At 47.9% G+C, this 15,224-nt stretch overlaps 1 protein-coding gene across 1 annotated transcript; it reads left to right on the forward strand.

The window, feature by feature from the left end:
- The first annotated feature begins 5,135 nt into the window (after nucleotides 1-5,135).
- On the forward strand, nucleotides 5,136-15,224 carry IZUMO2 (IZUMO family member 2). Its single transcript, XM_014795096.2, has 6 exons — nucleotides 5,136-5,367; nucleotides 5,539-5,613; nucleotides 9,469-9,555; nucleotides 9,707-9,727; nucleotides 10,656-10,736; nucleotides 12,948-15,224. The coding sequence occupies exons 1-6, from the start codon at nucleotides 5,136-5,138 to the stop codon at nucleotides 13,076-13,078; spliced, it is 627 nt and encodes a 208-aa protein (XP_014650582.2). The 3' UTR covers nucleotides 13,079-15,224.

Here is a 15,224-nt window from a genome sequence, read left to right on the forward strand (position 1 = left end):
CCAGCTGGCCAGCGAGCCTTGGAGGCAGATTCCCCAGCCCCAGTCTTGCCTTCGGATGACTGCAGCCCGGGCTGACATGATGAGACTCTGAGCCAGAACTGTCCAGCTAAGCCACTTCTTAACGCCTGACCCACAGAAACTGTGTGATAACAAACGCTCATTGTTGTTTTTAGGCTCTGTGTTTTGGGGTCATTTGTTATGCAGCACTAGGTGACTCTTACACTGTCCCAACATGATGGCAGGAGGGAACTTCTCTGGCAGACTTGTCTTCTCTCTGAGCCAGCCCCAGACTTGCAGGACAAGTGGTCTCAGCTCTCAGGTCCCTCAGCTTAAAGAGGGCTTTGAGCCGGGTACTCAAGTTGCTCACAAATATTGCAGCTCTCAACCCTTCCAGGTGCATGAAGGATCCCTCTTCCTCATTCTCGTGAAGAGTGGTGTGGCCGTGTGGTTCTATTTGGCCGATGAGCAGATGTCATTCGGGGGTGGAAGCATATAAGAATGACGGTAGGTTTTCTTCTTTGTTTCCCTCTGCCAGAGTCCTGACCAGCTAACCGTCATGACAGGACTGAAAGATAAGGTTGTTGTTTCAAGCGACTGAGACATTGGGACTGCCTGTTACAGCAGCATAACCCAGCCCGCGCTGACTCCTGCAGGCCTCCCTCATCCCCTCACCCCTGCCAGACTCAGAACACCCCACGCTCACATCCAAATCTGTTGTTTTCTGTCTTTCCCAAATCTCTCTCCCCTCCCCAGCTCGGAGGAGATCCCCCTTTCCCTTCTATTTTTAACAATCTCAGCTGCAGATTAAGTAAATCATAATCTTCGGTTCATAAAACTTGCAAAAATAGCCAGCACTTAGCGCTTGCTATGGACTGTTCTAAACTCTTTATACATTTTATGTTATTTAATCCTCGGGAAAACCCTGTAATGTAGGGACTCTTGTTATCCCATGGGATGGATGAGACAACCCAGGTGCAACGATGTTATCTAATTTGCCTGAGGTCACCCAATAATTAAAGTGGCAGAGCTTAATTATTAATTAATTGATCCAAACTCAGGCAGTCCGACCCCAGCAGTCCCCTGAGCCAGCTGGTTCACACAAAAACCCAGTGTTCGTTTTATTTATCTCTTATTTACTTATTCCATTTTGCCCTCACCACCTACTCTTTCTTCCCTGCCAGAGCCGCCTTTCTATGGTGTATATTGTGTATCCTTTTTTTGTAGGTGTTCTTCCACATTGTATATTTTTCGTTTGGGATGTAAGAATTTTAAATTTATATCAAGGGTATTGGGTTGTAGGTCTCACTCTGCCTGTGGCTGTTTTCACTCAGATCTATTTTTGTCACCCTGGCTCAGCCTGGTCTGTTTCTTCCTACCACTGCAGAGTCCTCCGCCCTGGACACCCACGGGGACCTCCTCCCCCAGTGACACCAGGTTGCCTTTGACCCCTCCCTCTCCGCCATAAACAACGCTGTGATGAACATCTTGGCAAGCGCGAGAGCTCCAGCCTCTTCGCGGAAGAGAGGGGAATTGCTGGGCTGTGAAATCTGTGGTTACTTCATTTAACTGAGTTTCACCAAAGTGCACGGTAGCGTGGCTGCATCAGCAGAAAAACAAAACCAGTTCTTCCTGATTCTTCCTGCCTCACACCTGGATTTGGGGGCTTAGATGTTGAGGGATATGCGTCCCCCCACCCCCTGTGCCTTTGTTTTCCATCCCATTCTGGCAACTCCTATGAATGGCTAGTTACACCCCCCTGGCTCGCTGCTTGCACAGGGCATGGTAATGGAGGAAGAGGAAAAGACACGTGAGTTCATGTCTCAAAGTATGGTCTCCATCACAGTTAACTACTATAAATGGCTAATTCTGGCAAAGGTAGGCAAGGAGAGCAGGAAGCCAAGGGTGAGCCTCTTTTTGCTGGGGGAGAGGAATTGCACCCAGGTGCGAGCACCCCCTTGTGGTCTAATCGTCCCATTACACCCTGAGGGATTCTTTTCCCCTCATTAACCCCCAGCTAATTTAATCACATCTAATTCAATTCAAAAATATGTATTGGGCACCATCTGTATGCTAGACCAGCGATGCCCAATCGAAATATAATGTGAGGCCCACCTGTAATTTCAAACTTTCTACCAGCCACGTTAAAAAGGTAAAAAGAAACAGGGCACATTAATTGTATTAATAAATTTTATTTAACTCAATATTCCACTATATTGTCATTTCAACACGCAACCAATATAAAAATTGTTAATGAGATATTTTAACTTTTTGTAGTAAGGCTTCAAAATGTTCTCAGGACAGCATATGTCAATTCGGACACTAAATTTTCATCAAAAATACTCGATCTCTATTTAGATTTTATAACATTTATAGTTGAAGAAGCAGATTCACATACTAAAGTTGTTCTAAACATGTTTAAAGGTTTCCCACTAACTGAATCAAAGATCTGTTTTTTAAAAATTTAAGTTTAAACTAATTACAATAAAAAGTTCAGTTTCTCAATCACACCACATTTCAAGTGTTCAAAGCCACACGTGACCAGTGACTTACACACTGGACAGTGCAAACATTTTTTACAACATTTCACCCTTGGGATAAGGCAGGTGTATTATTATCCCCATTTTACATTGGAGGAAACTGAGGCTCAGTAAGGGAAACTGACTTTTTTCTTTATTCGTCCCTCAAGGAATATTTATTGAACACCTGTTGTACGCCAGGTTCCTTCTAGGGGTCGGACACATAATGGTGAGCAAGATACACAGGGTTCCCGGCCTCAAGGGGTTTATTGGATGATATGGGAGAGAGACACACACAAAAAAAGAATTATAAATTGTAATTAATGCTATGACAGAAACCAACAGGATAATGAGTTAGAATTAATGGCAAACTATGGCCCCCACACTAAGAATGGTTTTTACATCTCTAAATGGTTGAAAATTGTCAAAATCATATTCTGTGACATGAAAATTATATGAAATTCAAATTTCAGTGTCCATAAATAATATTTTCTTGGAACACAGCCTCACCCATTCATTTCCACATTGTCTGTAGCTGCTTTCCTGTTAAAATAGCAAGAGAGCTATGGCCCACAAAGCCTAAAATATTAAAAGTATGGCCCTATACAGAAAGCATTTGCTGAACCTGAAAATAGAGAGTAACAGAGGCAGACATTCTTTACAGGGGGTAATCTGGGAAGACTTCTTGGAGGAGGTGATATCGAAGCAGAGAAGAGTTAGGTGGCATTTGGGAAAGTCGGAATATGGTTGAACCCATCAAACCAATGTTAAATGTCCTGATGAAACCAGAGGCCGACTTGCTTTAACTATACTCAGTTAGTTGTCAGTTTGCAAAAGTAGGTAGATAATGCGTTACTAAAGCCCACCCTACAGATAACATCTCTGATGCTTGGGTCACCATGGTAATGGGTGGGGTGCTTAAGTTGTTTTTCAGGCACTGAGAGTTGACTGCTTGTCCAGTTCAGATGGGTTAGGGCCACTGACTCATCAACTGGGCCTTTGTGAATGCCCAGTAGGTGACCCTTTGATGTCAGGGAGCTGAAAACTCCACCCTCAGATCATACTAACGCCACCATTTTGTGAAGTGCGTCCTATGAAGAGCCATGAAGCTTGAGTACACTTGTGCAGATCACCAATGACCTCACCTGTTCTCACCTCCAATCATCTATCTCCACTCTTCACATCACCCTGCCCCTCTATGCCACAAATATCCGTAATCCCCATATTCGGGAAGGCAGATTTGAGACTTGTTCTCCCGTCTCCTCACTTGGCCGCCTTGTGAATAAACCCTTTCTCTGCTGCAAACTCACCATCTGGGTGATTGGCATACTGTGCGGTGGGCAAGGTGAGCCTGGTTTGGTAACACCGAGTGTGAATTTGACCACTCTAAATACTCCAGATATCTCATATAAGTGGAATCATACAGTCTGTCTTTTTGTGACTGGCTTACTTCACTTAGCATGATGACCTCAAGGTTCATCCATGTTGTAGCGTGTATCAGAATTTCCGTCCTTTTTAAGACCAAATAATATCTCATTGTACGTATATACCACGTTTTGTTTATCCGTTCATTAGTCGATGGACACCAGGGTTGCTTCCACGTTTCAGCTTTTGTGAATAACGCTGCTAAGAACGTGGGTGTACCAATATCTCTTGGAGTCCCTGCTTTCAATTCTCTTGGGTATACACCCAGAAGTGAAATTGCCAGATCATATATTGATCCTATTTTTAATTTTTTTGAGGAACTGCCATTCTGTTTTCCATAGCAGCTGCACCATTTTACATTCCCACTGACAGTGCACAATGGTTCCAATTCCTCCACATCCTGGCCAACACTTGCTATTTTTTTTTTTTTTTGATACTAGCCATCCTAATGGATGTGAGGTGCATCTCATTGTTTTTGATTGCATTTCCCTAATGCTCAGTGATGTTGAGCATCTTTTCATGAGCCTATTGGCCATTTGTATGTCTTCTCTGGAGAAACGTCTCTTGAAGAGCTTTGCCCATTTTTAATCAAAATTAACATTTAATTAATCTCTATATAATGTATTATAAGTGGAGAGAGAGAGAGCGAATGCAAAGTGTTCAAGTGTTTCTCGTACCATTCTTGCAACATTTCTATAGATTTGATTTGCAAAAGAAAAATTCCAGGGGCAAAAACAGAGGACATTTCCTTCCCTGTCCCCTCTCCTGTGGATTCACTGCATTCGATATTTATTGAGCAGCTGGGACATACCAGGCATTGGACTAAAGAAGGGATCCCAACAGACAAACCCCTGCCTAGCCTGCCAGCCAGGAACACCCTCCTCTTATCCCACTGCTTCTTCGCTTCCCAGCTCTCAATGCAGTTTGTCATTATCTTATTTACTGATCTGTTTACCGGGTTTACATTTCTCCTCCCCCCACCCCTGCTAGACCGCACTCCATGAGCCGGGAGTGTGTCCAGCGTATTCGGTCCACCTCCAGCGCCTGGCTGAGCTCCTGGAACCACGACTGGCGCACGAGCGCGCCGCAAACCCGCGCCTGCGCACGGCGCTTCCCCCCGGGCCTCCCGGGCGCCGCCCTCCCCTGGGGGCGGGGCCGGCCGGGTTCCCTGTGTGACGTCACAGAGGCCCGGCCATGCCTCCGGGCTGGGCGCTGGTGCTGCTCTGGGGGCTGCTGGCCCGCGGCGCCCGGGGCTGCCTGCAGTGCGACCGCTCGGCGCGGGAGGCCCTGGACCGGCTGCGCGCCGCGCTGCTCCCCGCCCGCTTCCACCGGGAGCGGCTGCGGGCGCGCGCCCAGGCCCTGCTGCTGGGCATGGAGGGGCCTTTCTTCCGGGACTACGCGCTCAACGCGTTTGTGGGCAAAGTGGGTGCGTGCTGGGGGCAAGGGGACGAGTGGGGGAGCCCGAGGCTGGTGGGAGACTGATGCTCTGGGGACCACGCCCCCAAGAGGGGCAGGGCGCGGCCAGGTCTGGAGGAAGATGGGCGATCTCTTGGCTCGCTGAGGGACCTACTGGAATTTCCTCCCTTTTCGCCCCCAGGAATCGATCAGCTGGAACTTGTGGCGGCCTTTGTCAAGAATCAAACAGGCAACTTAAGGTCGAGTTCTCTGAGAGGTAGGAGTTAAGAGGGAAAGCCTTTCTCAGCCCCCTTCCCCGTCCTCCCTTTGCACCGGTCCACCACGCCTCCTCTGGATATAAAAATAAAAGCAAGCACGGATCGCCCTTACTGTGTGTCTGGCTGGGTTCTAAGTGCTTTACTTGGAAAAGTCGAGGACAGTTCATCACCGTGGGCACGGTTGTGATCTTACCCTTGACAGAGGGGGAGACTGAGGCTCAGAGAGGTTGGGCGGCTGGCTCAAAGTCACACAGCTAGAAAGTAACAGAGCTGAGCAGTTGAACCTGGGACATCCGGCTCCGATATTATCTACCTAACTGCCACTCCACGGGGGTCTCTCTGGTTTTGTCTGCAGGGGCTCCTGGGGCACCGTTCCAGGGGTTAGTCGTTGGAGGTTTGCCTGGTCTTTTTTTATAACGAATATGTAATAGTCATAGAATCAGGAAATAATAATCATTTTAATAATGTGAAAAAAATAAATTTTATCTCATTTTTTTAGAATTACCCTACCATTTAGTGACTACGAAATTTTTAAAAACCATACATGCTAAGGGGTGCAATGTTTCCTTTAGGGGTAATGAATATTCTCAAATTGATTGTGGCAATGGTTACAGAAATATGTGAATATACTAAAAGTCATTGAATTGCGCATGTTAAATGGGTGAATTGTATAGTATGTGACTTATATCTCAATAAAGTTATTTAAAAAAAAAACCACAGACATATGTAGTCCCCTTTGACCAGACTCAGGCCCTTTCCTGGGGAATTAAACAGAAATAAACACGGGAACACCATCCTCAGCTGGGGGGCTGGGGCGGGGGTTGGGTTCTCATTCTAGACTTTGGAGAGAAGTGTAGAAGTTAGAGGGGAGGCCCTGAGGGTAGACTGCTTTGGGTTCAAAGCCAGGCTAACCTTCATCAAGCTATTTAACCTCTTTGTGCCTCAGTGTCCTCATCTGTAAAGTGGGAATAATGGCGCACCTCATAGTCACTGAGAAGTGTGAATGAGATGGTGCATGTGCATTTAGAACAAAGGCTGGCACACAGTAAGTGCTCAATAAATGTTAGCTATTAAGATTATGATGCTGGGTCTTGCCTCTCTGTCTAGAGCAGGGATGGGAATAGAGCCGGCGGGTCAAATCTGCTAGCCTCCTGTTTTTGTACATAAAGTTTTATTGGTACACAGCCACACCCATTCATTTACGTATTGTCTGCGGCAGCTTTTGTTCTCCTGGGTAGTTTTGACAGTGACCGTATGGCACTCAAAGCCGAAAACATGGACTATTTAGACCTTAACAGCAAGAGTTTAGAGCAGCAGGTCTCAACTCAGGCTGCACGTTGGAATCTCCTGAGGAGCTTTTAAAACAACCCAGAAGCCCAGACAGCAGCCCATGCCAATTAAATCAGAGGATCAGAGACTGGGTCTGAACATCAGTAATTTTTAAAGCGCTCACCTTTTAAAAAGGTGATTTTTTATATTTTGAAAAAATTCAAATGGATAGAAAAGTTGGAAGAATAGTACAATGACTACCTATGCACCATTTGTCAACATTTCACCGCATGTGAACATATTGCCACATTTGCTGTGTGTGTGTGTGTGTGAACCATTTGAGAGTTGGTGGCAGACATCACGAGACTTTAACCCTAAATTCTTCAGCGGGCGATCTCCTAAGAACAAGGAAGCACATTCTCTTACTCAGTGAGCGTAACTAGGAAATTTAACATCCATTCCACACTACATCTAATATTCAATCCTCATTCCAATTTCCCCAATTGTCTCAATTATGCCTTTTGTCACTAGTTTTCTTTCAATCCTTGATCTCTTCTGGGATCACACATTGCATTCCCATGTCTTTTATGACACTGACGTTTTTGAAGGGCCCAAGGCAATCATTTTACCGACTGTTATTATATTATTGGGGGGGGGGTCAGTCACATTGCGTGGAGTGTCTGTGAAACTGACCGTAGTTACTCTCCAGCCCCTCCAGAGGTCACCCTGCTACCACGTGGCCCAAAGCCCCACCATCAGTCACGCTGTTTGCATAAACTATCCGATGTGGTCCAAGGCTCCCAAGTAAAGACACTCTTCTCAGGCAGGATATTCCAAGGACTCAGAGGTCCCCTCCCAGGAGCCGGGCAAGAGTCAAACCTTTTTTTGGAATATGCAGGGTTTGGACGACCCAGACCTGCTGAGTTATCCCTTCACTGCACAATATAATATGTTCAATGGGGACAAATACTATGGAGAAAAAAATAAAGCGGGGACGAGGACCAGGAGATACAGAGCGCTGGGAGTAGGGGTGGGGGTACACTTTAAAGTAGGGCAGCCAAGGATGTCACTGAGAAGTCAGCCTGTGAGTAAAGACCTGAAGGAGAGGGGAAGCGGCCATGAGGGGTCTGGGGTAGAAGGCTGCAGGCAGAAAGAACAGCTAGTGCAGTCCCTGAGATGGGACTATGTTTGGCAGATTCACAGACCCTCCAGCAGGCCAGGGAGGCTGGAGTGGAGAGAGGGAGAGGGAGGGATGTGGAAGATGAGGTCCTAGAGGTAAGGGCGAGTGGACAGGTGGATCGGGTGGGGCCTTCTAGGCCACTGTAAGGACTTTTGGCTTCTATTCTGGGTCACATGCGAGGGTTCTGAGCAGAAGAGGGATGCGAGTGAGCTGACAGGTTTTAATAGGGTCCCTCTGGCTGTGGAGAATAGACTTTAGCAGGGCCAGGGGGAAGGCTGGGAGACCAGGGAGAAGGTTGTGGCCATGGCCCAGGCAAGAGATGATGGTGGCTGGAACCAGTGGAGCGGGTGAGAAGTGATCGGATTCCTGGATCTGCCCTGAACATTGGGCAAACAGGATTTGCTGACATGCATGTTGATGGATTGCATGTGGGATGTGAGAAGAAGAAAGGGGTCAAAGATGGCGCCAAGGATTTTGGCCTGAGCAACTAGGATCACGGCCCCTCCATCTACTAAGATGGAGAAGACTTGGGGGTTGGGAATAGGTTTGGGGGAGAATAACGGGTTCGTTCTTGGACTTACTGAGTTTAAGATGCCTGTTAGATATCCGCATGGAGGTCCTGAGTGGATAGTTGGATCAATGCATCTGGACCTCAGTGAGTGGTCTAGGCTAGTGATATTTACAAGGTAGGCATCCATGTATATAGAACAGCGCTGTCCAATGGAAAAAATGGAAAAACCACAAAGAGGGGTCATATACGGAATTTTAAATTTTCTAGTAGCCACATTTTTTAAAAGGTAAACAGAAGCAGATGAAATTGATTTTAATATATTTTATTTAACCCAATACCTGAAGTATGACCATTTCAACATGCAATCAACATAAAAATTTTTGAGACATTTTACAGTTATTTCTTTTTGTCCCATGTCCTCGAAATCCAGCCGATATTTTATATTAACAGTGCATCTCAATTCAGACCAGCCCACTTCGCATGCTCAATAGCCATGTATGGCTGGTGGCCGCCATATGGGGCAGTGTAGGTCTAGGTAACATATAAATATTTCATGAGGCTAGAGGAAATCATGAAGGAGTGAGTGTAGACAGAGAAAAGAGGAGGAGGGAGGAGCAGATCGGAGGACAGGAGAGGAGAGGTGACTGAGTCCATCCTTCTGCCACTTACCAGATGAGGCAACTGAGGCCAGGGGAGGGCGGTTTAGCCTGGGGCCCCACAGTGGATGCTGGGCCTCCCAGGCCATACATTTGCCAGGGGACCCCGAGTAACATCTGGTCTTGGCTACTCCTGGTGAGTGAAAAAGGAGCCTCCTCATTCCTTCTCTTTGAGGCTGCAGATGGGGTGGGCTTGCTGGGGGCCCCCCACCCCACCAGGATCGCTTTCTCTCCTCAGACGGGCCTCTGCTGGAAGAACTGGTGGCTGTTAGGGAGAGGGTGATCAAGGAACTGAAGAAAGCCTTAAGATCTTATGAAATAAAAGGTACAGGGCTCCGCTTCTCTGCCTCTCCCCAATATTCCCTTCTCTCCTTTCCCAGACCCCCTGCCTCCTCCCTCCTTCTGCTGGGTCTCTTCCCATTAAGTTCTCAAACTGCTGTCCCAACCTAACTCACCTCAGCTCTTTTCTCTTGCAGCCTGCGATCGCAAAATTTGCCGTGAGTCCTGGATTTATTGTCTATCCCTCCCTTGTCTACCCTCCTACACCTCTTTACCCGTCTCCCCCAAATCAAGACCCGCTATCACACCTACTCCATCTAGTGGGTCCCCCCACCCCAAAGACATAGTACCCAGGGATATCTGATTTTTGAAGACTTATGAAAGTGGTTGCAACCTGCAAAAAAGTATTTTAGGGGGATGTTAGTCAGGATAGGATAGGCTATGTCCTAGTAACAAATACCCCCCCCACCCCACATCACGGTGGTTTCACAAAAGAAAGGTTTATTTCTCTCCTACCTAAATTCCATTGAGAGTTGAGCAGTTCTTCCAAGGGGTGACTCAGGGGTCCAGGCTGCACCCACGTTGTGGCTTCTAAGCTAGCTTCAGAAGAGAGAGACAATAGGGAAACCCATAAGGACTTTTATGGCCAAGCCTGGAGCTGGCCAGCATCCCTTTGCCCACTTTCCATTGGCCAGAACTCGGTCACATGGTTGCAGCCTACTGCAGAGGAGCCTGGGAAATGTAGTCTTCCTGTGCGGCAGGAAGAGGAGGAGACAGAGGGGTGAGCATCCAGCCGGTCTATGCCACAGGGGGCTGCAAAATAGAAATAGACCCGTGCAAACATTCTGTTTGGAGATGTTTAATTAAACATTTGTTTAGCTTAATTAATTAAATGTCTCCAAACAGAATGTTGGGTCCACTGGACATCTGCAATCAATTCAACTCTTCAATGACTATAGAAAAATTATTTTTAATGTGGGTTGTTAGTGCATTTTGGTCTGCTTGCTCTGCTGCCCATGGGACCTCCAAATTCAGGAGGGACAATAGACTCCATCTCCTTCTTCCTCTTCTGCCTTCCTGCCCCTTGCCAGTCCTCTGATGTCTGCCCTCATCCCTCTTCTCCCGTTTCCCTTTCCCTTTGTCCAGGCTTGCTAAAAGAAGAGGTCTTGGACTGTTTACACTGCCAGAAGATCAGTCCCAAATGTATCAAAGAAAAATACTGTTTCGGTAAGCTCCTGGGGGTCAGGGAAGACAGGGAACAGAGGCATGAGAGATGAAGACAGCCATGTCCCAGTGGATGTGGGTTTTGAGGTCTCCCACATGCAGCCTTGAATACTGCCCTTAACACTCACTCACAGTGTGGCCCAGAAGTGGCTTCCATATTCTGAAATTTACTTTCCCCCTGTTATTGAATGGGAAGACGCCTCTGTAACTTTACAATACTTCTAATGCTGGAATGGCTCATTCATTCATTCATTCAGAGATTTAAAAAATATATATCCTTACAGCAGAGATAATAGCACAATGAACCCCCATATATCCATCAAGATTCAATAGTTATGCTGAACATTTTCACGTGCTGTTCCCTCTCTCTGTCACCCTGTTCCTCTCACTCCCTCATGTCAATAAAGTCTCAAAGTCCACTTTCTCAGAGAGGACCCCCTAACCACACTCTCTAAAGTTGCACTTTCTATCAAATTATGTTGACAATGAATGTTCCACCACATTGGCTTCACTTATTTATTGCATAGTGTTTTAAAAGAAATTAGGCATCATGAGATTTCACCCATAAATAATGTGTACCTCTAAAAATAAGGACATTTCCTGCATAACCACAATGCTGTTCCCACATCCAACAACCTAACAACAATTCTTCAACATCAAATAATTCCAACTTCCCCAGTTGTCCCCAGAGTATCTTTCACAGTGGATTCATTCACACCAGGCTCCAATGAAAGTACTTCTCACATGATTCAATTGCTACGTTTTTTCACTTCTTTTTTTAATCTAGAAGAGTTTCTCTTATCAGTTTTTCCCCCATGACATTGACTAGTTGAAAAGAAAGAATTCATCTATTTTCTCCCTTAGGATGACATTTAACTAAAACAAGTATTTTGAGCACCCTATGATACCCCTAACTGAGGATCAGCAGAATGGGAAACAAATGTCTCATAGAGCCCGCATTTTAGTGGGGTCAAGGGTTAGACTAGGGTTTCTCTGGCACTATTGACACGTGGGGCTGGATGATTCTTTGTGATGAGGGCCATCCTGTGTATTGTAGAGTGCTCGGCAGCACCCTTCCCCTCCATCCAATAGATGCCAGTAGTCCCCCCCCCAAAGTCGTGACAATCATTTCCAGTCCTCAGACTTTTCCAAATGTCCCCTGGGGAACAAAATTGTCCCCAGCTGAGAGCCGCTGTTAGATGATAATTACATGAGCAAATAAATGGGCTAATTCCAGATAGCAATAGTGCTCTAATGAAAACAGAACAGAACAGTTGATAGAAAGTGCCTGGGGCGAGGAGCAGTGCTACTTTAGACAGTGCAGGGTGGGGACCTCTTTGAAGACGTGATATTTGAGATCTAAAGGAAGTGAGGGAGTGAGGGAACAGTGTGAAGGATAGAGGGAACAGCAACAGCAAAGACCCAAGATGGTTCAGCAACAAGAAGGAAGCTAGTGTGGCCAGAGCCGAGTGGGTGAAGAGGAGGGTAGTAGGGTAGCTAGTCACATGGTGCCCAGATCCTGCGAGGCCTGGGGGACCATGGCGAGGACTTGGGCTTTTATTCTGAATAAGAGGAGAGCCGCGGTGGAAGGGGGTCGCAAGGGGACGTAGGTGTTCACAGGCGCCCTCTGGCGGCCATTTGGGGAATTGTAGGGTGAGGAGACTAGAGGAGACCCCTAAGAGGAGCGAATGTTGGGGGCTGGCCCAAGTGGATCAAATTCTGGGTACGTTTTGAAAGTCGAGCCAAGGAGCTTTGCTGGGGGAAGATGCAGAAGACAAGGCCACGTTCCGAGTCACCAGCTAAGATGTAGGCTGACTTTCCTCTTGTCGTGAGATTGTCTGCATTTTGCATCCCCCTCTCATGTTCCCGGGCAGTCGAACTACCCAAGTCCTCCCTGCACCCGCATCCAATGAGATGCATTTAGCGCTGGGCTCTTGGCTGTTCACTGTGACGTGCTGTGTAGACTGTCGGCGCCGCGAGGGCAGGGATGTTCACCAATAGAGTTCACGGCAGTGTCCTGAGCGCCTAGAACCGAGCCTGGGACACAGAACTTGAAGAATGGATGAATGGAGAGTCACACCCCGGGAGAAGGCAGGGGCCACGGAGCGAGGCAGGAGAGAGAGGCCCAGACTGCTGAGTGAGCAGGTGGGTGGGTGCGAGGCCAGGGAAGGGTGGTGACCTGGAGGTCGGGGCTGTCTCCCCCACCCGCCCCAGTCGACGGGCAGCCCCGCATGGACCTGCAGTACCAGAAGGCGAGTGGGTACCCGTGGAATCAGGCCCTGTTCGGCATCATCATTTCCGTGTGTCTGGCTGTCTTCCTCTTCGGGGTCATCGTGGCTTCGTGAGTCATCCCTACCCTCTCCTGAGACCCCCACCGGGCCCCTCAAAACTGGCACTGCCTTGGATCGGTCACTGTGTCATTTGGGCGAGTCCTCCCCAGTCACTTGATATATCTGGCTCTGTCTCCCTGTCTCTCCCTTTTTCTCTCTCCCCCTTTTCTCTCTGTCTCTCCTTCCCCCTCTCCATCTCTTCTCTTTCTCTCTCTCATCTCTATCTCTTTGTCCATCTCTCTTTCTCTGTCGTCTCCTCTTCCCCCCATCCCTGGACCACATTATGTCTTTCCTGGGTCCTCAGCACTTTTGCCTTCGCGGGTCTCTTCCTCCATAAAAAAATACTACAAATTCTATTTTGTGAATGTGCTGGTATGAAGATAGATATAACCCAGGCTGGATAGGTTATTATATATTCTTGAGCAGCAGCATCATTGTTATATTCATTTATTTTCTTCTGCTTTTCAAAGTATTTAAAATGAAAACATCTCCATGGGCCCCGAGCACGGAGCCCCTGGTCTGAGGGGAGAAGCTTGACTCAACCTCCTCTGAGCGTTTCTCCCTGCCTCTGTCTGCTTGTCCCCCACTCGCCTCCTCTCCAGCCCCTCTCCGCTTCTCTCTGGCTCCATTTCTCTCCCCCGGCCCCCTACCCTCCTTTCCCTAATGCCTCAGCGTCCTCATATTCAAACTGGGATAATCCCAGTACCTCCCTCTCAGGGGTGGTGAGCTTTACACCAGCACTGAGCACAATGAGTGTCCGCTCTCACCGTGAGCTTGTTCCGTCCAGTCCCCGTCTCTCTCCCTCTCTGAAACTCTCCCGCTGGGCTTTCTCCGCCCCTCCTCTGTCCCAGTCCCGATTCTGCCATCCTCTGCCTCCCCTCCCCTGCCCTCAGGATGAATCTGTGTCTCTCAGTCTCTCTCTGCTTCTGTCTCTAAATGTCTCTCCCTATCTCCGGGTCTCTCTTTCTGACTCCCGCCCCGCACACCCCGCAGACTCGCTCCCTGTCTGTCAGCCCCTCTCTGCATCTTTAAATCTCTCCCCCTGCTGCTACCTCCCTTCCCTTTTCTCCTTCCCTCTCTTTCTCCAGCTCGCCCTCCTCCTGCCCCATGTTTGAACCTCTCTGCCTGTCTTCATTCTGTATTTGTTTCCGTCTCGCTCTGTCTTCCCCTCTCCCGCCTCTGGATTTCCCTTTCTGCCTTGAATTCTGTTTCTCTCTCCCTCAGCCTCTTGCCCAAGTTGTGTCTCATCTCTTGGTCTCTCTATTGCAGAACTCTCCCCACTGCCTCCCTGTGTCTTAGTTTCCTATGGCTGCTGTAACAAATGACCACAAACTGGGTGGCTTAAGGCCACAGAAATTTATTCTCTCAGAGTTCTGGAGGCCAGAAGTCCAAAATCAAGGGGTTGGCGGGGTTGGTTCCTTCTGGGGGTTCTGAAAGAGAATCCATTCCATACCTGTCTCCTGCCTTCTGGTGGCCGCTGGCATCCTTGGCTGGTGGCTTCCCTCCAATCTCTGCCTCTATCTTCACGTGGCTTTTTCCTCCATGTCTGTGTCTCAAATCTCCCTCTCTTTTCTCTTATAAGGACACCAGTCTTTGAATGTAGGGTCCAGCCTAAATCCGCAGTGATCCCCTCTTACCTTAACTGAATTATATCTGCAAAGACCCTGTTTCCAAATAAGGTCGCTTTCACAGGTCCTGGGCATTAGAACTTGGATATATCTTTTGGGGGGACACAGTTCAACCCATTACGCCTGCTTCTCTCCTTTCCTCATTTCTCTCTCTTTCTGTCTTTCCCTTCTCTTTGAGTCTCTCTCCCTGTGTCTGTGTCTCTCAGAGTCTCCTCCTGTTTTCTTCCACTCTTTCTGTTTCCAAATTTTACCCTCACTATCAGTCCCAATTTTTCTCTCCCGGCGCCTCATGTACCAACACCGATTGGCTGAGCACCCTGGAAATCTGCCCAGAGACCCGTGATGTCACTGGCTGAGCCAAATGAGGCCGATGATTGGAGGGAAGTTTTAAGGGGGTGGGCTGACCTCAAGGAGCCTGAAGTTCTCTTTCTAACCTCCAGGCTTTTTCTCTCTGACCAGGGCTATTACATACAGGCGCAACCGCAAACTCCTGCTACAGTAGGGCTGTGCTTTTGGGGTTTGTAAGGGGAAAG

Source organism: Ceratotherium simum, chromosome 33, assembly GCF_057802395.1.
Source record: "Ceratotherium simum simum isolate JZ-2026a chromosome 33, ASM5780239v1, whole genome shotgun sequence".
NCBI lineage: Eukaryota > Metazoa > Chordata > Mammalia > Perissodactyla > Rhinocerotidae > Ceratotherium > Ceratotherium simum.

Coding starts and splice junctions, on each gene's coding strand:
- IZUMO2 (XM_014795096.2), top strand. CDS start 5,136: ATGCCTCCGGGCTGGGCGCTGGTGCTGCTCTGGGGGCTGCTGGCCCGC. Junction 5,368..5,538: donor CGCGTTTGTGGGCAAAGTGG/GTGCGTGCTGGG, acceptor TTTCGCCCCCAG/GAATCGATCAGCTGGAACTT. Junction 5,614..9,468: donor AAGGTCGAGTTCTCTGAGAG/GTAGGAGTTAAG, acceptor TTCTCTCCTCAG/ACGGGCCTCTGCTGGAAGAA.